Source organism: Molothrus ater, chromosome 24, assembly GCF_012460135.2.
Source record: "Molothrus ater isolate BHLD 08-10-18 breed brown headed cowbird chromosome 24, BPBGC_Mater_1.1, whole genome shotgun sequence".
In the NCBI taxonomy this organism is placed as follows: domain Eukaryota; kingdom Metazoa; phylum Chordata; class Aves; order Passeriformes; family Icteridae; genus Molothrus; species Molothrus ater.
In genome coordinates, this window is record NC_050501.2 from 5,314,699 (window position 1) to 5,339,139 (window position 24,441).

A 24,441-nucleotide genomic window follows, 5' to 3' on the forward strand; every position below is an offset into this window, starting at 1 on the left:
AATCCAAAACCCCTTTGCAAGGAGGAGATTTCTCTGACGGCAGCAGAGCAAAGCTGATCATTATCCGTGAAAACCCAGGGAAAAGAAACACCTGAAATTAATTTAAATAAATTAAACAGCTCAACTTCTGTGAAAAAAAAAATCCAGGAAAAAAAAGCACCTGAAAATATTTAAATTAATTAAATAGAACAACAGCATTTCAGTGCTAAAAAATGAGAAAATATTGATATTCAGGACCTCAAAATTCCCCTATTTTCACCCCAAAACAATTCCGCCATTCAGGTGCTGCCAGGTCAAGCTTTGTCCAGAAAAGTTTTGGCAACAGCTCCTGGGAAAGGTCAGAGCTGTTGTTTGGGTTGTTTCAAGGTAAGTTTCCACTTTGTGGTTTTTTTTTTTTTTTTTTAAAGAGATTCAAGAATTTTTGAAGAATTCTTAAAGACTTTTTAAAGAATTTTAAAAGAATTTTTAAAATAATTTTAAAATAATTTTAAAATAATTTAAAAATAATTTTTAAAGAATTTTTTAAGAATTTTTTTTAAAAAATTGAAGAATTTTAAAAGAATTTGTAAAATAATTTTTAAATAATTTTAAAAAGAATTTTTAAAGAGATAAAAGAATTGTTCCTTTTTCCCTGCTAAAAAATCAGCTTTTCCCAGCAGCAACTCCAAACCACGGGGCCACGAACTCTTGGAGATAATTAAACTCAATTAAAGGTGATTATTGACCATGAATGAGCTGCAATAAATGCATCGAGAGGCAGAGGAAAAAGAGATTTTTACTGCAAGAACTTTATTGCACCAGGTTCAAGTGCTGAGCCAGGAGCTGCGCCTGGGGCACAGTGACACCCCCAGCTCCTGGGGACACCGGGACAATCTGCATTTCCCCGTCTAATTAAGGCTGGATATGATAATTAGGACATCATAAATCAAAGGGGGGAATTAGGGGAACAGGGGGAAGAATGTGAAGTTATACATGGAGCATTTAAAATTTGGTTTATTTTATTGTTCTTCAGGAGGAGTTGGGGTTTGTGTTCAGCTCAGCACCGTCCCCTCTCATCTGAATTCCAGAATTTGTCAAATTGGTTTAAAAACCACGATACCTTTGGCTAAAAATTCCATTTTTTTTTTATCTTTGCAGAAAGGTCCGTTTTTATTGACTGCTCAGGCTCTGAGGGTGGGAGGGGAAGGCAAAGGGCAGAATTGGGATTTCAGCACCATTTCCCTCCCTCCTCAGGGCAGCACCCACCCCAAAAACCACTTCCAGCTCTCCTTGGTCCATGGAAAAATCAGAATATTCCACAGGGAGGAGGGAATTCAGCACAGCCTGGAGGCAGGGAGGGTTTGGGGAGCTCACCTGAGGGACTTTGACAAGCATTGACATTTTCTGGGTCAATTTATTAAAATCTCTGCCAAGGCTGGAATTCCTAAAATCCATTTTCTGTGTTCTGGAAAGGCTCCTGCAGGAGTTTGGGAAAAGGGGAAATCCTGAGAAAGGGAGGATGAGGAAGGGATGGGGATGAAACCTCACTTGCTGCAGGTACAACCCAAAAAAAACCCAAATTTCAAAATATCCTGAGGGAACAGGGCCCAAAACCTGGATCCAAACCCATCCAAGGCTGGGTATTATGGGGAAATATATGGATATTATGGAAAAAATATGGATATTGTGGAAAATTACCCAGGAGAACGTGCAAGATCCCATCTGGGGCAGCCAAAATTAAAATTGTGTCTGGTAGAAGCAGCCTGGCCAAAATTGCTCCTCAAATCCTTCCATTTGTTCCCTGGCAGCCCCACACAAAGATCTCCAAAAATCCAAATTTTTAGGGTGTGCTGATGAAGGGTGACAGGATTTTGGGGTGGAAATTGGGATTCTCCCTCCCAAAAACCCCAATAAAAAAGAATCAGAGGCTCAGCTGAGAAAATTCCCCCTCACACCAAGTGAGGCCTTCCCTCGAAATCCCAATTTCCTGTGCTCTGCAAGGTGGATCCAAACCCTTCTAAAACTGGGTATTATGGGGAAAAATATTGATATTATGGAAAAAAACGTGAATATTATGGAAAATTACCAGGACAAGGTACTCAAAGTAACCCCTGGGGCAACCAAAATGAAAAATGGGCCTGGCAGGAGCAGCCGGGCCAAAATTGCTCCTCAAATCCTTCCATTTGTTCCCTGGCAGCCCCACAAAAAGATCTCCAAAAATCCTAATTTTTAGGGTGTGCTGATGAAGGGTGACAGGATTTTGGGGTGGAAATTGGGATTCTCCCTCCCAAAAACCCCAATAAAAAAGAATCAGAGGCTCAGCTGAGAAAATTCCCCCTCACACCAAGTGAGGCCTTCCCTCAAAATCTCAATTTCCCGTGCTCAGCAAGGCCGGACACGTGGACAGCAGCAAAAAAAAATTAAAATAAAAAAGCCTTTTCCATCTTTCTGACAGAGAAATTAATTTTAAACCCTTGTTTGAATCGCCCCTCGCTCGCCCAGGACGCTTTGGAACATCAGTCTTGTGTGCCAGGATGGATTTTCTGTCTCAAATTAACATTTCAGCCGAATTCTTTGGGAAAAATCAGAGTGACACACACAGAGGATCACACACACACTCCCAAAAAAACAGATTCACCACAGGGTTTAGGCAGTGAGGGTCCTGTTCAAGCCCCCCAGGAGTCAGAATTCCATGGAAAACATCCCCCAAAATCCCTGGGATGTGCCCAAAAAAGGGGCTTAAGGCTGTCAGGCTGTTCCCAGCCAGCTCCTCCTCATGTCCCTCGTTAAAAACAAAAAAAAAATTTCCTTTTTTTAAAGAGTTTAAAAAGGAATTCATATCTCAGGAATTCACATTCACATTCCTGAGATATGGGGGTGCTTTTCTCACCTCGAGAAAATCCTTTCTGCACAAGGCAATGCTCTGCTGCTTTTCCTTAGACATAAAGTTGACTTTATTTCTTTTCTTAAAAAGTTAAAAATACAGAAGGTTCAGAAACTGCTTTTCTCCTTGCAGGTTGCAGCTTAAGGAGAAAACAATCCTTCACTGAAATGTTTCTCTTAATTGGCTTTTTTATTATTATTATTATTATTATTATATATTTTTCTAATTTTGGGTTTTTTTTTTTCCTCTCAATCATCATCACCCTTTTTTTTTAAGGACAGAGGTTCAGGAGCATTGACTCCACCACTAATTTAATGCATTTTTTTTTCTTTTTTTTTTTTTTTTTCTTTTTTTTTTTGATTCCAGATTCACATTTCCAGGTGCCAAGAGTCCAGAGAAGAGCCCCCCGCTCACTTCTGCCTTCCTTTTGAGATCAACATTTTGGTTTTTGTGTTTATTTATTGAACACAGCAGTGACCGTTGGCATCTTTGAAGCGTAATCTCATCTTGGGCCGGTATTTCTCCAGATAAAGCAGCTGTTTGGAATTGAAAGCTCCCCTCCTTTTCCTAAAAAATAAAAACCACAAAAAAGGTGGATATCAATGGGGAAAAAAGCACTTTTTTGCTCACTTCAGGCAGATTAGTTTTAATTTAAATTAATATTTTAAGAATGTTTTTATATTTAATAATATTCAAAATATATTAAATAATAATTATTGAAAGCTCCCCTTCTTTTCCTAAAAAAACATAAAAAAGGTGGATATCAATGGGAAAAATCCACCTTTATGCTCACTTCAGGCAGATTGGTTTTAATTTAAATTAATTCATATTTTAAGAATGTTTTTATACTTAACAATATTCAAAATAGATGAAATAATAAATATCATTGAAAGCTCCCCTCCTTTTCCTAAAAAAACACAAAAAAGGTGGAAAAATGGGAAAAATCCACCTTTATGCTCACTTAGGCAGATTGGTTTTAATTTAAATTAATTCATATTTTAAGAATGTTTTTATATTTAATAATATTCAAAATAGATGAAATAATAAATATTATTGAAAGCTCCCCTCCTTTTCCTATAAAAACACAAAAAAGGTGGAAAAATGGGAAAAAAGCACCTTTATGCTCACTTCAGGCAGATTTTCACCTCATAAAATTCAAGATATTTCAGTTTTTTCATCACATTTAAACGCAAATTTTAACGAGATATTATTTATTTTAATATAAAACTCATTAAAAAACCCCAAATCTCTTCCTTTACAGGTTCAGGCAGGTCAAAAACCACAGAATAAAAGATTCCTGGGGAAGGAAAAAAAAAAAAAAAGAGACTTTTCACTTACTGCCTTATAAACTGAACTGCATCCTCATACTTCATTCCACATTCAATGAGAGCAAGCGCGACCAGAACGGGAGCCCTGCAGGAAAAAAAAAAATCAATATTTAAGGGAGAAGCACAGAAATAATAAATGGAATCCTTCACATCTCATCCAATTCCTCTCCCCAAACAAGCAGCTGAAGGGTTTTTTCCCCTCAGCATTTCCTATAGAAAGGTGTTTTGCCCGATGTAAAATGACTTTTTTTGGAAGGGATTCTGCTTGCAAAGGAAATAAAAAATCAATAGCAGCTCTTTAGTGGTTGGGGTATGAGAATAATTCTGGGGTTTTATCTCCCTTTAACCTCATTTTCTGGTTTTTGACATCTCCTGAATGCTTTTGAGTGTGGAGTGAGCTGTGCAGACACTGAGCTATGGCTTTAGAGATATTTATGTATTTTTCTTTTTTAACTAATTCTCTCAAGGAGCAGGGAGAAGTAGAATTTTCTACTTTGGGATCTTCATTTCAGAAGTCAGTTAAGGGTAAAAAAAATGGGGTTTTAACACCCAGGAATCCCAAAATACATTGAATTTTCTCCACCCCACAATGCAAGGGGCATCTTAAGGGTGGTGTAAAGAAGAATTAAAGAGGTGCCAGAACTGGGCCAGTTCCTGTGGCTAAAATGAGAAAATTCAGGAGGAATAACCCCCACTATTACCCTGCATCTGAATAAATACAATTATTCATTCTCCAAGGCTGAATTTGATCCATTCACAACACTTTGAAATCACTGAATTCATGATTAGCACAAGTGTCCCCCAAAGTTTTTAATCAATTATGAAATGAATCAATTAATTCATGTCATGTATGAATATAATACACTGTATGCATATAATAATTTATTATTTAAATTGAAATTAGTGAATTAATACTTCAAAGCTGCATGAAGTCCCTGTTGCTTTCATGACACAAATTTGATGTTGGTTTAAATTATTTGGGAGAAAACTGAGAAGCTGGGGTTTGTTGAACACCTTCCTGCCAAATTAATGAAGCTTATTATTGCATTTATTAAATTAACTATTTAATATAATTAAATAATTAGTTGATCCACGATTAATAATTATATTATCAATATAAAAGTATTAATAATTACATTAATTTAGTATATAAATTTATCATTTAATATAATTAAATAATTCGTTTATCTACTATTAATTATTACATTAATTATATTGATTTGATATGAAATTATTGATAATTATATTAATTTAGTATATAAATTTATTATCTTCTCTAATTAAATAATTATTTTATTTGCTATTATTATATTAATTATATTGATTTATTAATCTAAAATTGTTAATAATTATATTAGTTCTGTATTTAAATTTATTAATAAACTCAATACAAAATTACTTATTTAATTATTTTAACTAATAAATTTAATCTAATTAAATAATTAGTTGACTTACCATTAATTATTACATTAATTATATTGATTTGATATGAAATTATTGATAATTATATTAATTTAGTATATAAATTTATTATCTTATCTAATTAAATAATTATTTTATTTGCTATTATTATATTAATTATATCGATTTATTAATATAAAATTGTTAATAATTATATTAGTTCTGTATTTAAATTTATTAATAAACTCAATACAAAATTACTTATTTAATTATTTTAACTAATAGATTTAATCTAATTAAATAATTAGTTGATTTACTATTAATCATTAAATTAATTATATTGATTAATCACTATACAAGTGTTAATAATATAATAATTTCGTATTTAAATTTATTATTTAATACAATCAAACAATAACAATAAATACTAATACATCGAATCTTGAAATAAATGACAATTCACTAATATTTTCCTTAAATCCGTTATTATTTCAGCCAATTTCGGGGCACTGACCTTCCCAGCCCTGCCACACAGTGAACAGCCACGCAGCAGCCGGGCTCCTCCCGAAATTTGGTTTTCAAAAGGTTCAGCCAATCCTCCACGATCTGGCTGGGGGGTGGTGCTCCATCATCAAAGGGCCAGTCCTGAGGGGAAAAAATCCTTTAAACCCACAGCCTGCAGCAGGGACAGAAATCCTACATTTAGCAAAACAAACAAACAAAAAAAAAAAAGGATAATAAAGACAATTTTGGTGTTTTTTTTTTTTTTCCTGGTGGCACAGGAGTTGGCAGGTCGATAAAATGCAACGTTAAATGTTTAACAACCGTTTAATTGCACTTGGCACTGCAGCCCCACCTGAACTCCTCTGCAATAAAGAATTTTTAAGAGAAATCCCTGCCCTTGAAATGCCATTTTATTAAAAATAGAGGTGAAAATCAATAGGTATTTTCAGATAAACACGGGGAGAGAGAAGAACTCTGCAGAGCTGAAAATCCCATTTATGCTCCAGGCTCTGAGGGGGTGAAGCTGCTCCTAAAAATTCCCAATTCCAGAGGAGCAGCTCCCTCCAGGAATTCAGGGAGTTCCCAAACACCTGGGTGTTTTCAATTTGAAAAAAACCCCAAAAAACCCCACTTTTATGAGGAGAAAGGTGCTCAAATAATGGCAGTTTCAATTTGAAAAAAAACCCAAAAAACCCCACTTTTATGAGGAGAAAGGTGCTCAAATAATGGCAGTTTCAATTTGAAAAAAAACCCAAAAAACCCCACTTTTATGAGGAGAAAGGTGCTCAAATAATGGCAGTTTCAATTTGAAAAAAAACCCAAAAAACCCCACTTTTATGAGGAGAAAGGTGCTCAAATAATGGCAGTTTCAATTGGAAAAAAAAAAACCAAAAAATCCCACTTTTATGAGGAGAAAGGTGCTCAAATAATGGCAGAAATTCACATTTTTTGCTGTTGAAGGGGCAGCCCTCATTAAATCCAGGCTATATCTACTATCAATAATCAAAAATTGATATTTTTTTTGCCATGGAAGCAGCTTTCATTTTTCCTCACCCAACTTTCCTGGAATTTGTACTTCACATCTTTCCTTTCAGGCCCAAGCACAACATCCCAGAGTTTATAATTTTCTTGGATGTAGGGAGTGCTGGAGAAAGGATGTAAAGGGAATCAAAACAGTATTTAGTAATTATAAAATAGTATTTAGTAATTATAAAATAGTATTTAGTGATTATAAAATAGTATTTAGTGATTATTTAACACTTCTCTTTAGGTGATTGTGATGTATTTTAGCAGCAAAACTCATGGCAGGGTCCTGGATTATTGCAGAACCAATGAAAATGGATGGAAATTGCTTTAAAAAGAGCCCTCTCCCCTCCTTAGGACTAAAATTCTCTTTCCTGGAGCACTTTAAGAAGAAGTTCTGATGAAATAAAATTCTCTAAAACCTGGAAACAGCACAAACCACCAGAGTTTTGATTCTGAGATGCACTCAGCACTTCCTGAAGAGCAAACACAGCTCAGAAATGTGCTGTTAAAAATAAAAAACAAAACCCAAAAATACCAAAATAATTTTATATGGGATTAATTCACCGAGCTTGAAGAGTGCAGAGAAATCCTTTGTTAAAGTCCTTGGAAAATTAAAAATATCTGGGACAACACGGCAAAGGGAAAGGCCACAGGAATAAAACTACAAATCAAAATTTGCTCTTTTTTCTAAGAAAAGGTTTTTATGGGATTTTCCAGCCAATCCCACAGTGCTGCTGGGTTATTTCAGGTCTGTGGCACCCCCTGTCCCAGGAAGAGAGGGACAGACAGCAGGATGCTGCTTCTGAAAGAGGATTTTCTGTGTTTAATTGAAATTCAATCTTTTCCTTCGTATCCACACAACTCCTGGGCTGGCCTGAATCAATCCCAGCACTGATAAAACACACAGGGACAAAATAATTCCGGCATCAGGGATGGAGCTGCAACAAAGTTTTGCAGGATTTTTTTTTTTTTTCCTTGTTCTGAGCTCTGCCACCTCTGGGTTCCGGTTGGACAGGAAAATAAAAAGCAAATTCTGAGGTGCACAGTGATTAAAAACCAGGATTGCACAAAGGGGGAGAGGCAGGAAAGGGATTTATCATTTTTTGCCTTTTTTTTGCAATGGCACAACAGCTCCAGGAATGGCCACACAGGTGGTGAAGTGACAGAACTTGGAGATGATAAAGAAGTTTTTCTTCAAAAATAGAGGATTTAGGAGCCCCAAGGAATTCCAAGCAAGGAATTTCCACCTCCCTGTGCCAGCCTGGTGGTGGCTCTTGGGGGGCACAGAGGGTAAAAAAAGCTGATCCAATAAATGAAAGAGTGAGAAAAAGACAAGGAAATATCCTTTGGATCATGGAGATGAACAAAGACATCTCTGGAAGCCAAAAAGTGCCAAAAATCACCTCAGAAAAAATAAATGGAAGATGAACAAAGCCACCACAGCCTTTCTGGAAGGCAAAAAGTACCAAAAATCCTTTCAGAAAAAAAAATAAAAATACTGAAGATGAACAAAGCCACCTCTGGAAACCAAAATTGCCAAAAATCACCTCAGAAAAAAGAAAATACTGAAGATGAACAAAGCCACCTCTGGAAACCAAAAAGTGCCAAAAATCACCTCAGAAAAAAGAAAATATTGAAGATGAACAAAGCTACCACAGCCCCTCTGGAAGCCAAAAATCCTCAGAAAAAAAATATTAAAAAAATTTAAAAATTCCTGGTTTTCTTGATTTTGTGCTCCTGAATTTTTGTGCAGCCCGAGGAATTAAATCCATCCCTGCAGGGAATTGCAGCCCAGCCCCAGGAACAGCTCATTCCCTATTTTCTGCCATCTGGGAAAAAAAAAAACAACTCTGGAGCCACCACATTTTACCCATGACCCAGTCCCAGGTTTGCCAAAACATTTCCATTTTCAGGGGTTTCACCACATTTTTGACCTCGGCAGTGCTAAAACAGCCATTAAATGGTGCTAAAAGAGGCGCTAACCTTGCCCCAGGCTGTGTTTTTAATGCTGAATGTTATTTTTCACAGGCAAATATTAGCTCGAAATAGCGAGGTGTTATTTTCTCAGCCGGGGGTCACTCAATCCCATTTCAGAGCAGCAAGAGGACTCTGGCTGGAAAATAAAAAGCAGGAATTCATGGGGAAAAGGAGCTGGATTTATCTCCCTTCTGGAGCAGTGTCCCGAGGCTTTTTAGGATGAAATATCTCCAAACAAAGAGATTTTGCTCTCCACACCAGGGCAGAGCTGCAGCAAATCCCATTCCCAGTTTTTGCTTTTTGGGTTTTTTTTTTTTTTTTAGCAAAGCTTCCTCAAAGAGCAGCTTTCAGTTCAAAATTGAGGTTTTAAAGCTTCCTGGGAAGCAAAAAAAAAAAACCAAAAACTTGAATTATTTTAGAAATACAAACTCCAAGGCCTGGAGAAGGTGGGAATTCCATCCCATGGCTGCCCTGGGAGGAATTTCCCCTCTGGAACAGGAATTCTCTCTCCCCCAAGCCCCAGCTTAACTCAGGGCTCAGAGGGATTCCACAGCACAAATTTAATTTAATTTAATCCTCCCAGTGCCCTCTGGAAGGAGGAAAAACACAATTCCAGAGGGCAGCCCTGCAAGGAGGGACTTTTCCAACCACGTGGCTGCCTGGAACTGGAATAAAAGCTCAGCAGGGCTGGGAGCCAGGAAATCTGACTGACCTGCACGTGGAATTTTCACTGATATGCCACAAGAAAATTATCTTCTCCTCATGGAAAACTGCAGGAGTTTTTCCATGGTTTTGAGGTTTATTTTCTGCATGGAAAACTGCATGAATTTTCCTCTGGAAGCCACAAAACCTGACTGAGCTGGATGTGGAATTTGATATTCCAGGATAAAAATCTTTTTCTCCATGGGAAAAAAAAAAAAATTTTCTCCTCATGGAAAACTGCAGGAGTTTCCCTGTGGAAGCCAAGAAACTTGGCTGACCTGGATGCAAAATTTTCATTTATAAGCCACAATAATTTTATTTTTCCTTCATGGAAAACTGCAGGAGTTTTCCTGTGCAAGCCGCAAAACCTGACTGACCTGGATGTGGAATTTGATATTCCAGGATAAAAATCTTTTTCTCCATGGAAAAAAAAAATTTTCTCCTCATGGAAAACTGCAGGAGTTTTGCCACAAACCCTGACTGACCTCCATATGGAATTTTCACTGATATGCCAGGATAAAAATTTTTTTCTCCTCATGGAAAACTGCATTTTTCCTGTAGAAACCAAGAAACCTGACTGACCTGCACGTGGAATTTTCATTGATATGCCACGATAAATTTTTTTTCTCCTCATGGAAAACTGCAGGAGTTTTCCTGTGGAAGCCAAGAAACTTGGCTGACCTGGATGCAAAATTTTCATTTATAAGCCACAATAATTTTATTTTTCCCTCATGGAAAACTGCAGGAGTTTTGCCACAAACCCTGACTGACCTGCACGTGGAATTTTCACTGATAAGCCTGGATAAAAATTTTTTCTCCTCATGGAAAACTGCAGGAGTTTTGCCACAAACCCTGACTGACCTGCATGTGGAATTTTCATTGATATGTCACAATAAATATTTTTTCTCCTCATGGATAACTGCAGGAAAATGCAGTGGAAGGTTTCTTGTGGAAGCCACAAACCCTGACTGACCTGCATGTGGAATTTTCATTGATATGTCACAATAATCTTTTTTTCCCTCATTGAAAACTGCAGGAGTTTCCCTGTGGAAGCCGCAAACCCTGACTGACCTGCACGTGGAATTTTCACTGATATGCCAGGATAAAAATTTTCTTTTCCTCATGGAAAACTGCATTTTTCCTGTGGAAGCCAAGAAACCTGACTGACCTGGATGCAAAATTTTCATTTATAAGCCACAATAATTTTATTTTTCCCCTCATGGAAAACTGCAGGAGTTTTCCTGTAGCTGAGTCACGCAAAGCTGCAGGAAGGCTGAGGTGCAATTTCTGCCCTCACACCACCAGGCTGTTGTTACTCACTCCAACAAAATCAACTGATTTTATCAGTTACTCTAGTAATTCCCAAGTATTGCTTGGAAAAACACTGCTGGAAGCTCGGGGTGAGCACACACCTCTTAAAAAAACCTCCCTGGCTCAGCCAGACACCATTGCACAATGGCAATGGGAGAAAGGGCAGGAATTCCACCTGCTGAGCTCCACTCAGGGCTCAGGAAGGGATTTGGGGAGGAATTCTTCCCTCTGAGGGTGAGGAGGGGTTTTTGGGATGGATTTCCCAGAGAATTTGTGGCTGCCCCAGAGGTTTTTGGGGTGGATTTCCCAGAGAATTTGTGGCTGCCCCAGGGGTTTTTGCGATGGATTTCCCAGAGAATTTGTGGCTGTTCCAGGAGTGTCCAAGGCCAGGTTGGATTAATCTGGATATTGATCCACACCTGGCCATGGTGTGGATGAATTTTAAGGGTTTCCAACCCAAAACATTCCAGGATTCCATGGTTCCCTCCTGCCACAGAGATTTGTGGCAACTCAGGGCTCAGGAGGGGATTTTGGGAGGAATTCTTCCCTCTGAGGGTGAGGAGGGGTTTTTGGGGTGGATTTCCCAGAGAATTTGTGTCTGCCCCAGAGGTTTTTGGGATGGATTTCCCAGAGAATCTGTGGCTGCCCCAGGGGTTTTTGGGATGGATTTCCCAGAGAATTTGTGGCTGCTCCAGGGGTTTTTGGGATGGATTTCCCAGAGAATTTGTGGCTGCTCCAGGGGTTTTTGGGATGGATTTGCCAGAGAATTTGTGGCTGCCCCAGGGGTTTTTGGGATGGATTTCCCAGAGAATTTGTGGCTGCTCCAAGAGAATTCAAGGCCAGGTTGGATTAATCTGGTTATTGATCCACACCTGGCCATGGTGTGGATGAATTTTAAGGGTTTCCAACCCAAAACATTCCAGGATTCCATGGTTCCCTCCTGCCACAGAGATTTGTGGCAACTCAGGGCTCAGGAGGGGATTTTGGGAGGAATTCTTCCCTCTGAGGGTGAGGAGGGGTTTTTGGGATGGATTCCCCAGAGAATTTGTGGCTGCTCCAAGAGAATTCAAGGCCTGGTTGGATTAATCTGGATATTGAGAGTGTTCCCCCGGCCATGGTGTGGATGAATTTTAAGGGTTTCCAACCCAAAACATTCCAGGATTCCATGGTTCCCTCCTGCCACAGAGATTTGTGGCAATTTGTCACCCACAGGTTCAAAAGTGGCACTTTCTGTAACAGCAAGGAGAGGGAATTTTATCCAACAGCAAAGCCAAAAAATGCTGTGGGGACAGAGACAAGAATCAAACCAAGCTTCAACCACAGGGCTGAGCACCAAATATCACCAAAATAATCCCTAAAAAAACCCCCACACAAAATATCTCAACAAATCCAAAAACCACACAAAAATCCATTGAGTTTTTTTAAACCCACCTTTACCTGGTGCTAAATTTTGGTTTTGGCCATGCTGGACCATCCCCAAGCACTGAAGGGATCCCCACAAGTTCTAGAGATGAAAATTCATATTTTTAGCCAGTTTTAAAGGCAACTCACTAGAACTTGGATTCCTTCTTTCTCGATTGGAGCTTGATCATAAGTGGCATCACAAACTCGCACCAAGGTTGTCACCCCGTACTTCTTCAGCTCCTGGAAGAGAAATGAAACACCTGAGCACTGAATAATGAAGAAATCTCTCTTTTTATCAGCTCTAAAAATCAACATTTTTCCACATTTTTAGGGCACTGCACGTGGAAGGAGCAAAGGGATAAAATTTGTGAGGAAATTCAAAAGGGACAGAAAAAATGTTCCTAAAGGGGGGAAAAATTGGAATTTTTATAAGAGGAAAATTGCAATTATAAGAGTACTAAAATAGCTGCTTAAATGCTCCATGCAGCTTCTTCTCCTCTTTAAATAGAAGCCTGGCACTGTTTGCTTCAGCCAGTGTTGACATTTGGAGGAACAGAACACACACCCCACCACGGCCCAGCTTCCTGGTAATGCACTAAAAGTAGCACCCGGTGCCAGATAAAGAACCAGAGCATCAAACAAAAGCTGCTCCAGCTCACTCTGAAGGCACACAAAAATCAGAATTTCTGCTGCTGTTTGGGGCTGAATTGCACCTCAGAATTAGCAGGAATATCCATTGCAGGGAGCGCTGAAAAAGGGAGGAAATTCTAAATAAAAATTCTCAATAATTGGGGTGTTAGAATCCTAGATTATGTAAATTTTTAAATTTCTGTGCTCAAAGGCACAGACCCACAGGGGAACACTGCACTTGACCTGAAGTCATAGAACAAACGAATTAATTTGTTCTAAAATTAATTGATAGTACTGAGATTACAAGTGTGCAATATCACAAAGTAAAAAACTTAAAGATTTTAGAATATCAAAATAAATACGAAGCAAAATAGAAGTTTTAAGGTAGGAGCAAGTTGCTCTTCTTTACCTTCTTTTTCCTTCTTCTTCATAGATTTAAGTGATGTTTTGTAATTAGACAAGTCCACATTACAAGCTTCAAAAAATCAATTATTGAGTTAAAAGAAAACAATAATCTAAGTATCCTTTCTTAATTAGACACTGGAGTTAAACAACTCATCCTGTGAACCCAAACTTAATTTGTATTTCATTTTCTGAGGGAGGAGAAAGCTCAGCTCCAACTCTTAACTCAGCAATGGTTGACTTATTTATTAAAAATTGCTTAATTTTCTTCTTTATTTTCATTGCTAATGAAAAAGAATATTTAGAGTCACAAAATCACAATATTTTTATAATGGGGTGGTTTGGATGGGGATCCAGTTCCACTCCTTTGGCTGGGGACACCAACTTGGCCTGGGACATTTCCAGGGATCCTCTGGGAATTCCATCCCTCCCAGGCAGGAATTCCCTGTATTTTTAACCTCAATTTTTCTGTTTGAACCCATTCTTTCTGTCCAAGGATACATTGATGGAAAGGGGGATGTGTTTGTATCCCAAAATTGAAACTCATCCAGGCTGAGAAATGCAGAAAATCACCAAAAAAAAACCCAAAAACAAACCAAACCTACCACAGTGAATTCTGCTCTCATACTGTGAGGAGAATGTGAGCAATAAAGACAAAAACCCCTTAAATTTCCTTGCAGGGGTGAGGAAGGACAGGTCAGCAGATTCCTGGCCAGGAATTTGGAGGGATTTGGGAATTTTTGGGACTCCTTACCTCGATGAACTTGCTGAGGGTTGCATTGGTCGGGTTGTGAGTGATCAGGAAACGCAGATTTTCGTAAGTAATTTCCACGGGGGCTGGACGGTTCATAATGGCAAAAAAATGGTGTGAGGGGCCAAAAAAACCAAAAAAAAACCAACCCAAAAATAATAATAATAAAAAAAAAAAATCAAAATTAAAGGGGGAAAAATAAAACAAAACAAAACAAAAAAGAAAATCAATGACCTTGGAAACGTTTCACAGCAGAAAACATCAAAAAGAGCACTAAGATGCCTGGGATTGATCAGAGCTTGCTTTGATGGGTTTGTTCCTCAATCTTTGCTCCTAGAAAAAGCAGGTTTGCTTCCAAATCCTCAGCTGCTGGCAGGGCTGGTGTCCTTCAGGCTCCCAAAATTCCCAGAGCAGAGCACAGGCAGGGCAGCCTGGCCTGCATGGAGGCACTGGTGAGGTGAGGGCAGGGCTTTGTCTCCACTTGGTTCTTCCCTGGGCCAGGAGAAATCCCATAAATCTGAGCCAGGTCCCGGAGTCTTGGAGGGTAAAAAAAAAAAAAAGGGAAAAAAAAAAAAAAAAAAACCCAAAAAAAACCTGGGAATTTTTGTGTGGCAGCACAAAGAGGTTGGGAGCCCCCTGTGAGCTCACTTGGCAGCCAGGGTGCTGTGCTGGGCCTGGCAGAAGTCTGCCCTGACGCTCAGAATCGCCATAAATGTGCCAAGGATCCTCCACCAGAACACCTGGAACGGGGGAAAAACACAGGGAAAAGGGTTGGAGGGTGCTGGGACCAGAATGATCCCCACCCCTGAGACAGTGAAATTAAAATTATCATTAAAAAACACAAAGAAATGAAAGTGTGGATAGGCCTAATCATAAATATTGTGAATAAAATTAAAATTATCATTAAAAAAACGCAAATAAATGAAAGTGTGGATAGGTCTAATTCTAAATATTGTGAATAAATAAATTATAAATATTGTGAATAAATAAATTATAAATATTGTGAATATTCTCTTGGGATTTGTTGGTAATTCCTGCTCCTGGAATGGGGGAAAAACAGAGGGAAAAGGGTTGGAGGGTGCTGGGACCAGAATGATCCCCACCCCTGAGACAGTGAAATTAAAATTATCATAAAAAAACACAAATAAATGAAAGTGCGGATAGGTCTAATTCTAAATATTGTGAATAAAATTAAAATAATCATTTTTTAAAAACCCAAATAAATGAAAGTGTGGATAGGTCTAATTCTAAATATTGTGAATAAATAAATTATAAATATTGTGAATAAATAAATTATAAATATTGTGAATATTCTCTTGGGATTTGTTGGTAATTCCTGCTCCTGGAATGGGGGAAAAACAGAGGGAAAAGGGTTGGAGGGTGCTGGGACCACAATGATCCCCACCCCTGAGAAAGTGAAATTAAAATTATCATTAAAAAACACAAATAAATGAAAGTGCGGATAGGTCTAATTCTATATATTGTGAATAAAATTAAAATTATCATTAAAAAAACGCAAATAAATGAAAGTCCTGAAGGGTCTAATCATAAATATTGTGAATAAAATTACCATTAAAAAAAATTGAAGTCCTGATAGATATAATTCTAAATATTGTGAATAAAATTAAAATAATCATTTTTTTAAAACCCTGTGTCACCAAGTAAATTTGCACTTCAAAATCCCAAAAGAAGGGATGAGAATGAATTGCAACCAGGTCTGTGGTGGCTTTGCAGCCAATTAACCTTCAGATTTTCTAGTCAGAAAGTGAAATAAGGCACGGAGAGGAACCAAAAAGTGACAGAGGCTGGGCTGGAAAAGGGAGGAAAGGCAGAGAGGCTGCAGAGAAAGAGGGAATGAAAACCCCTGGGGCTGGAGGCAGCTCCTGCTGGTGCCATGGGGGAATTCTGATCAATGCAGGTGTGATCTGATCAATGCTGATCAATGCAGGTGTGATCTGATCAATCCTGGTGTGATCTGATCAATCCTGGTGTGATCTGATCAATGCAGGTGTGATCTGATCAATGCAGGTGTGATCTGATCAATGCTGATCAATGCAGGTGTGACCTGAGCAATCCTGATCAATCCAGATGTGATCTGATCAATGCAGGTGTGATCTGATCAACCCAGGGGACACCTGATCAATCCTGGTGTGACCTGATCAATGCAGGTGTAACCTGATCAATCCTGATCAATCCTGGTGTGATCTGATCAACCCTGGTGTGACCTGATCAACCCAGGGCCATCTGATCAATCCAGGTGTGATCTGATCAATCCAGGTGCCCCCTGCCCCATCCAGGTGTGATCTGATCAATCCAGGTGCCCCCTGCCCCATCCAGGTGCCACCCATGCAGGTGGGAGGGATTTTGGGATTTTGGGATTTTTTTAGCTGAACACACGCTCAGATCCCTCCCCTCACACCCAGCCTGATCCGAGGTAAACCTGAGAGGAATTTCTTCTCAAATGGGCAAAACTGAGCTGAAAACCTCTGGGAAGGGCAGGCATTAAACAGCATAAATTAATTAATCAAGGTAACAACTGATCAGGAGAGAGAAATGAATTCCTGCCTTGACAGGAGCTGGAGATGGCTGGGAGTGAAATCCCAAACACCCAGAACCCCCAGCTCAGGATTCCTAAACCTGAGACTCCAGCTGAGCCAGGGGAAAGGAAACCCAAGGAACGACAACGTGAGGAATTCCCAGCTCCAGCAGAGGAGAGAGGGGGAGAGGAGCAGCCCAGAGCAGCTGCAGCCTGCAGGGACTGCAGAACAGGATCCCCCTGGAAAGGGCACCGGGGCACAGGATGCACAGCAGGGCTGCTCATCTGTCAGCGAATGGAAAGGATCCTTGGGAGGGCTCAGGCAACCCCAAACCAGTCTGTTCCCCTAAGGGAGGATGGGCAACCCCAAACCAGTCTGTTCCTGTAAGGGAGGATGGGCAATCCCAAACCAGTCTGTTCCCCTAAGGGAGAATGGGCAACCCCAAATCATTCTGTTCCCCTAAGGGAGAATGGGCAACCCCAAACCAGTCTGTTCCCCTAAGGGAGGATGGGCAACCCCAAATCATTCTGTTCCTGTAAGGGAGGATGGGCAACCCCAAACCATTCTGTTCCTGTAAGGGAGAATGGGCAACCCCAAACCAGTCTGTTCCCCTAAGGGAGAATGGGCAACCCCAAACCAGTCTGTTCCTGTAAGGGAGAATGGGCAATCCCAAACCAGTCTGTTCCCCTAAGGGAGAATGGGCAACCCCAAATCGTTCTGTTCCCCTAAGGGAGAATGAGAAATCCCAAATCATTCTGTTCCTTTGAGGGAGAATGGGCAATCCCAAATCATTCTGTTCCTGTAAGGGAGGATGGGCAATCCCAAACCATTCTGTTCCCCTAAGGGCCTCAGGCAACCCCAAATCATTCTGTTCCCCTAAGGGAGAATGAGAAATCCCAAATCATTCTGTTCCCCTCAGGGAGGATCCACGTTGAATCCATGAGCTGCTGGATTTTCCTTTTCCCTGGAATCTCTGGAATTTCCACAGTGAAATCAGCACCACAAACGGATCCCATCAGATTAAATCAGCACCACAAACGGATCCCATCAGATTAAATCAGCACCACAAACGGATCCCATCAGATTTCCATCCTGCCTCAGGATTTTGCCTTTTCCTGCCACTCTGCCCATGCCAGGTTTTACTTCCCCTTCCTGAAAATTCCCCTCTCTATCCCTACACCGCCAAAATATTTCACCTGCAACATTTTCTATGTGAAACGAACCAGAGATCTCTCCAAAAGGAGCCTTCAAACCTAAACCACAAATCAGCCAAGAAGCAAAAAAAAATTAAAAAAAAAATTCTAAAATATCCTCTCAAGGAGAAAAAAAAAAAAAAAAAAAAAAACAAAAAAACCCTGGAATTAAATGGTTCTGGATGAACTCCTGGCTGAAGGAAGCTTGCTCAGACTGACACGTGCCTGGAGAGGGGTGAGGTCAAAAAATTTTGACTGTTCCACCCTGTCCACCCCCGCGGGCGGCTGCAGCTCCCTCCCAGTCCCTCCCAGTCCCTCCCAGTTCGGGGCTGACTCATTCGTTTCCTCTGCAGATACGGATCTGCCCCAGCAGGAACAAGAAAGCCTCAAAGAAGCCTCGAGTGACAGTGACACGTCAGGAAATGGTGACAATTGTCACCTGCCCAAGGGGGGGACACAGGCCTGAGGCAAAGCTGCCAAAGCTGGGCCGAGTGCCTGACTGGGAATGGATGGGAAAATCACCCTGGGAACACTGGGAATACTGGGAACACTGGGAATCGCTGGACACTGCCAGGGTCTCCCAGGAAAGTGCTTCATGCTCTTCCCTGTCAGTGCTGCTCTGAGACTGGGATTATTCTTTAAAAAACAACACCTTCCCCACCCATCTCTTAATACCATGTTTGAATGGTATTTGCATTCCATACCCAAAAAGTTGAAAGTTGCTAAAAGTGTTTGAAGTCAAAGTTGTTTAAAGTGTTTGAAGTCAAAAGCAAAAGGCTCTGCTAAAAAAATATAAAAAAAAATTAAAAAATTAAAACTTGAGCTACAATCCTGTTTAAGGCACGGAATTATATTCAAGTGAAATCAAAAATTACTTGCAGCAATTTGTTTGCAACATCAATAAGTGTGGATACGGATCTGCCCCAGCAGGAACAAGAAAGCCTCAAAGAAGCCTCGAGTGACAGTGACACGTCAGGAAATGGTGACAATTGTCACCTGCCCAAGGGGGGGACACAGGCCTGAGGCAAAGGAGTGCCTGACTGGGAATGGATGGGAAAATCACCCTGGGAACACTGGGAATCGCTGGACACTGCCACGGGTCTCCCAGGAAAGTGCTTCATGCTCTTCCCTGTCAGTGCTGCTCTGAGACTGGGATTATTCTTTCAAAAACAACACCTTCCCCACCCATCTCTGAAGTTTTTAAAGTTGAAAGTTGCTAAAAGTGTTTGAAGTCAAAGTTGTTTAAAGCGTTTGAAGTCAAAAGCAAAAGGCTCTGCTAAAAAGAATTAAAACTTGAGCTACAATCCTGTTTAAGGCACGGAACTACATTCAAGTGAAATCAAAACTTACTTGCAGCGATTTGTTTGCAACATCAATAAGTCCTTCCTAAAAGTCAGAAGGCTGAGCTGTCTAAGCTGGGCTTTGAAAACAAGGCCCTGCCTGATCAACAGCTCAGCCTAAACGTTCTCCCAGCAAATATCAAACCCAGCAGCAAGAGCCCATTAACGAGTGCAGCAGGACTTGAAAGCCACTCCAGAAATCGCGCAGAAAGCACAGAAGCTGCAGAGCTGAGTCACTCGCACCCTGCTCATCTCCCTCATCCGAGTTTCCCCGCAGCTCTGCCCGCGTTTGGAGCCGAGCAGTTGAAGTTAAAGCAGGCTGAGAGCCGAGCCTGGGGCTCACTGATAAATGTCAGGGCCCTCCACAAAGTCCCGATTGTTCCCAGGCCCGGCCCAGCCTCAGGGGCACAGCTCGGTTTGCAGTGAGAGCTGAACTCTCTGAAGAGAAACAAGGGGCAACAAAAAAGCTACAAGTAACAGCGGAGCCAACCTGGAGAGCTGCGAGGGCTGGGAAAGGACATTTCACACCCCCCGAGCCGCCGACAATCAGCACAAGGAGGCTGCGAGACGATCCCAGGCACCTCACTCTGAAGGCATTTGATATTTCTTATTTAAGAGGTGCCCCAAAAAGAGCGAGCTCCAGGGCACGGGGCTCAATTCCAAGGTTCTCATGAGCTGCCAGAGGAAGCCAGAGGCACCCAGAGCAGCCAGCCCAGGAAAACCCCCCAGCCTGGACACGCTCCCCTTCCTGCCCCGCTGCAGCCCCAGAAATGGCACCCCGGGCTTGAACACAAAACCCTTCACCCTTTACCGAGCACCTCGAGGCTTCCCTTTCCCACCCCCCCAAAAAAAAAAAACAATCCCCAGCTTTTATCAAACTTGTTCCCCGTCCACACAGGAAATCACGAACACCCCACTGCCCCTGAAAATGGGGTTTTCCCTCCCAAAACGCACAGCCCACAAACAGAACCTGGAACCGCAGCGCGGCTCAGGTGGATTCAGGCACCTCCAGGTGACCCCAGCGGCCTCGGGAACGAATTCCAGAGCTTCTCTGGGAATTCCATCCCTCAGCACCGCACAGGGAATTCTTTCCCACCTCCAAACCCACTCTCTGTCAGTGGTTTTTGTTTTGGGCTGGGAAAGGGAAGCCTCGAGGTGATCTGTAAAGGGCGAAGGGGTTGCTTTTTGTGTCTTTAGGGCTGGAAAAATGTTCAGGACTGTGAAAAATGCATGTATTTTATGACTGGCTTCTCACAAATATTAAAGTGAATATTAGATGTGTTGTGTTAGAAAGTAATGCTGTATTCATTCTCTTAAGTAGTGTGTTAAATATAGTTTTAGGTTATAAAAATTGTAAAAATAGAAATGATGCTATGTAGGATACTCTTTTTAAAAAGAAAGGACTTGCACCAGATAGCAGCCACAGGACACCTGAATCTTTCAGAGAAAAAGAATTTATTGCCCTCTTATCAGAAGAAATGAACTTCTTCCCACCTCGAAGGTTCTGTCAGGATTCAGAGGAAGAAGCTGACAGTGCCCAGACAGAATCCTGTGTTTGAATGGAATTTCTGCACCATGTCTGAGGTGTATGAATATGCAACAGGCTGTTGCTTTTAAGGGTTAATCCTCTGTTAACGTGGGGCCTTTTTTGGGCTCGTGCTGCCCAAAAGGTACCTGGACTGTCTGTAACTCTTTGTTTTTATTGTCTCATATTGTCCTAATTCAGTTTGTCCAAATTATTATTACTCTAATTGTATCACTATTTTTATAACCACTTCATTACTATTAAACTTGTAAAAATTTTAAAAACAAGCGCTTGGCGTTTTTCACAGGGACCGAGGGGTGCCATTTCTCAGGGTGGAGGGGCAGCAAAGGAAGGGTGGCCAGGATGGGGTGGTTTCCCCCTCATGCTGGAATTCCCTCTCATGCTGGAATTCCCTCTCATCCCGGAATTCCCTCTCATCCCGGAATTCCCTCTCATCCCAGAATTCCCTCTCATCCTGGAATTCCTTCTCATGCTGGAATTCCCTCTCATGCTGGAATTCCCTCTCATGCTGGAATTCCCCCTCATGCTGCAATTCCCTCTCATCCCGGAATTCCCTCTCATCCCGGAATTCCCTCTCACCCTGGCACTCCCTGCTTGCCCTGCACCCCCAGGGCTCCTTTCCCTGAACCCCCCGGATCTGCTCCACAGGGAACAGCCCTGGAATTGCAGAGGGGACAAAGTCCAGGCAGGAGCACCCTGAGCTCTGCCCTGCCCTGGGGAAGAGGAGGATGCAGCTCTGCAGGGAATTCATTCTCTGGAGTTTATCAGTTTGGTTTTTTTGGGGTTTTTTTAATTAAAAATCACAACTAGACCCCGAGTAAGACCCACATTCCTGGCTGTGCATCCTCACTCCTACCTTAGCTCCAGCTGAGTTGATTAAATCCAAGTATTTCTACATGTTGAGTCATAAGGAGACAGAGTTTTCTGGCTGCTGCTAGTGGTGGGTTTCTCTTTATTTTTTTCTTTTTTTTTTTTTTTTTTTTTTTTTTCCCTCTCCTTTAAATCCTAACTGCAGTTCTGAGTCAGACCCTGCCTGGTTCATTCGGGGAGTTTCGAGGCGAGTTTCCATTTATACAGGAGCTTTTCAAAGCCAAATTTCTGCCTCCCCTCCTCCTCCTCCTCACCCCGAAACCAGCAGAGAGCACACACTGCCCCGGGAGAAAATGCAGATCGTGACTAATCACACCCAGGAACCATCATGAGACAGAAGGAAACCACTTCCAGCACTTCCCCACAGCTTCACCTGCCCTCCAAAGCCCCCAAATCCCCCAAGCTCAGCCCCTCCTCAGCCCAAAGCACAGCCCCGAGCTGACACTGCCCAGAAATCCTCCCCTCCCTGACTCAGACCTTCCCGCAGGTCGCTCTCGCAGGACTTTTCCCGAGGCGTTGCTTGTCCCAGAATCCATCGGCTCGACCCCCCCCTATCCCTTTTTTCCCCAGCCCCAAATCCCACAGGGCAGCCCTTTATCCAGACAAACCGGCCCCACAGCCCTGCCCCCATTCCCAGCCCAGGAAAACCACCACATCCTGGACACCCTTCCCTTCCTGCCCCCCTGCAGCCTGAGAAATGGCACCCCCCAAGCTTTTTCCAGCCCTAAACACACAAAAAAAAACCCAAAAACCTTTCAGCCTTTACAGATCACCGCGAGGCTTCCCTTTCCCACCCCGCCCCCCAAAAAAAATCCCCAATTTTTATCAAACTTGTTCCTCATCCACACAGGAATCAGTAACACCCCTCCCCTCGAAACACTGATGAAAATGTCCCCCCAACGCCAGATAAAAATAAAATAAAAACCAGGTAAAATCCCCCCAACACCAGGTGCAAAGTCCCCCTCAAAACCAGGAGCAACCCCTTCAAAAACCAGGTACAAATTCCCCCCAAAACCAGGTATAAATTCCCCCCAAAGCCAGGTGCAAACCCCACTAAAACCAGGTGCAAATTCCCCCCAAAGTTAGGTACAACCCCCTCAAAAAACAGGTAAAAAATTCCCCCCAAAGCCACGGTAAGAACCCCAAATTCATCCCTCCTGCAGCCTCCCTGTCCCCGCACTGTTTCAATCCCCCAGGAAATGCCCCTCATTTCCTGAACATCCCCCCCAAAACCGGCTGCAAGGGCGGGGGGGGACACTTGGGGACCCCCACAAGGCTGGGGGTGGGCACTGAGCCCCCCACATCTCACAGGTGAGAGAATACCCCCCAAAAGAGCCCTGCAGGGACCCCCAAAGCTGCAGGGGTGGGCACTGAGCCCCCCACATCCCACAGGTGAGGAGGACCCCCCAAAGCAGCCCTGCAGGGAAATGGGACCCCCAAAGCTGCAGCTCAGGGCCACTGTCCCCAACCAGCCCCTGGGGACCCCCAGAGCAGCCCCCCAAGCTCAGGAGGGACCCCAAAGGTCTGAGCTGCCCCCAAAGCCCCTGCTCGCACACAGGGAGCCCTCAAAGCCCCCCAAACAAACCCCACAGGCCGGGAATTTCCTCCGTAACAGGAAGGAGTCCCCGAAGCAGCCCCTGGACCCAGGCAGAGCCTCGTGGAGCCCCAAATCCCCCTCCATAAGGGTCCTTCAGCCCAGAGGGAACCTCCTGCACCCTCAAGCCCACCCCAAACCAACGCCTCAGACTCCTGCAGCCCTAAAACCCTCCCAAACTGGCCCCCAGAGCACAAAACCCCTCCAAACCACCCACAAGGGCCTGAGGAGATTCTCCTGGCCAGAGAGGCCCCCTCTGAGCAGGGAATCCCCTCCAAACACACCCGGGATTCCCCCCCGTTCCCCAGCTCCCGCGGCGGCGCCTCCGGCCTCTCCCCGCTCCCCTCCGTTCCCCCCGAAGCCCCTGGGCTGCCCCCTCACCGTGGGCATTGAGCGGGCCGGGGGCCGGGCGGGGTCGGGCAGGGTCGCGGGCGGGCGGCGGGGCCCGTGACGGGGCTGGGGCTGCGCTGGGCCCGGTCCGGCCGGAGACACCGAGAGCCCGCGCGCCGCCACACGGCTCCTCGCGCACAGGCCGCGCCCCCCCCTCCCGCCCGTCGCCCCGTGGTACGGCCCGCCCCTCACACCCACGGCCGCCACAGTGGTACGGTCCGCCCCCACACGCCCTGGGGCAGCGCGCTGGGCGCGTCCATTCCAGGCGTGGAGAGGGGGGGGGGGGGAGATGGCGAATGGGGAATGGAGGGCTGCGTGAGGAACTCGCAGCAATTTGGAGTGTCTGGAGGGGCCTCCAGGGAAAGCGGAGGGGGATCCTTTGTCACGAACTGCAGTGATAAGACAGGCAACAATAGAGGTTAGGTATTAGGAGGAAGTTCCTCTCTGTGAGCGTGGCGAGGCACTGGCACAGAGCGTGGAATGCCCCGAGCCTGGAATTATTCGCAGCCAGGTTAGATAATACCTTCAGCAACCCGCTCTAACAGGAGGTGCCCCCTCTCCACGCATCCTTCCATACCTCATAGCAACCCCCCCTTATATCCCATGGTACAGGCCTCTCCCCCCCACTTTGGGCATTGGTATAGCCCGGGGCGGCTCGCCCTCCCTTGGTAC

At 43.0% G+C, this 24,441-nt stretch overlaps 2 protein-coding genes across 3 annotated transcripts; both read right to left on the reverse strand.

Moving 5' to 3' along the window:
• Nucleotides 1–768: 768 nt before the first annotated feature.
• PTP4A2 (protein tyrosine phosphatase 4A2) lies at nucleotides 769–14,873 on the reverse strand. Of its 2 annotated transcripts, XM_036397146.2 has the most exons (6): nucleotides 14,534–14,873; nucleotides 14,303–14,385; nucleotides 12,664–12,756; nucleotides 6,107–6,237; nucleotides 4,202–4,276; nucleotides 769–3,430 (listed from the first exon to the last, which is right to left on the reverse strand). In XM_036397146.2, exons 1-6 carry the CDS (start codon nucleotides 14,559–14,561, stop codon nucleotides 3,322–3,324), a joined length of 519 nt encoding a protein of 172 aa, XP_036253039.1. In that variant the 5' UTR covers nucleotides 14,562–14,873; the 3' UTR covers nucleotides 769–3,321. The 2 variants fall into 2 exon arrangements, with proteins under 2 accessions (XP_036253039.1, XP_036253040.1); XM_036397147.2 differs by having other exon boundaries at nucleotides 14,303–14,871.
• On the reverse strand, nucleotides 14,870–24,351 carry LOC129046925 (collectin-12-like). The gene is made up of 3 exons (XM_054517181.1): nucleotides 24,347–24,351; nucleotides 23,761–24,112; nucleotides 14,870–15,039 (listed from the first exon to the last, which is right to left on the reverse strand). Exons 1-3 carry the CDS (start codon nucleotides 24,349–24,351, stop codon nucleotides 14,944–14,946), a joined length of 453 nt encoding a protein of 150 aa, XP_054373156.1. The 3' UTR covers nucleotides 14,870–14,943.
• Between the last annotated feature and the right edge of the window lie 90 nt (nucleotides 24,352–24,441).

Excerpts from the sequence above, each read along its gene's own strand:
- PTP4A2 (XM_036397146.2), bottom strand. The coding sequence starts at position 14,561 with ATGTTTTCTGCTGTGAAACGTTTCCAAG. Across the intron at positions 12,757-14,302 it reads CCCTCAGCAAGTTCATCGAG|GAGCTGAAGAAGTACGGGGT; the intron begins GTAAGGAGTCCC and ends TTTCTCTTCCAG. Across the intron at positions 4,277-6,106 it reads TGTGTGGCAGGGCTGGGAAG|GGCTCCCGTTCTGGTCGCGC; the intron begins GTCAGTGCCCCG and ends TTTTTCCTGCAG.
- LOC129046925 (XM_054517181.1), bottom strand. Across the intron at positions 15,040-23,760 it reads CGGCCCGCTCAATGCCCACG|GTGTTCTGGTGGAGGATCCT; the intron begins GTGAGGGGGCAG and ends CCCCCGTTCCAG.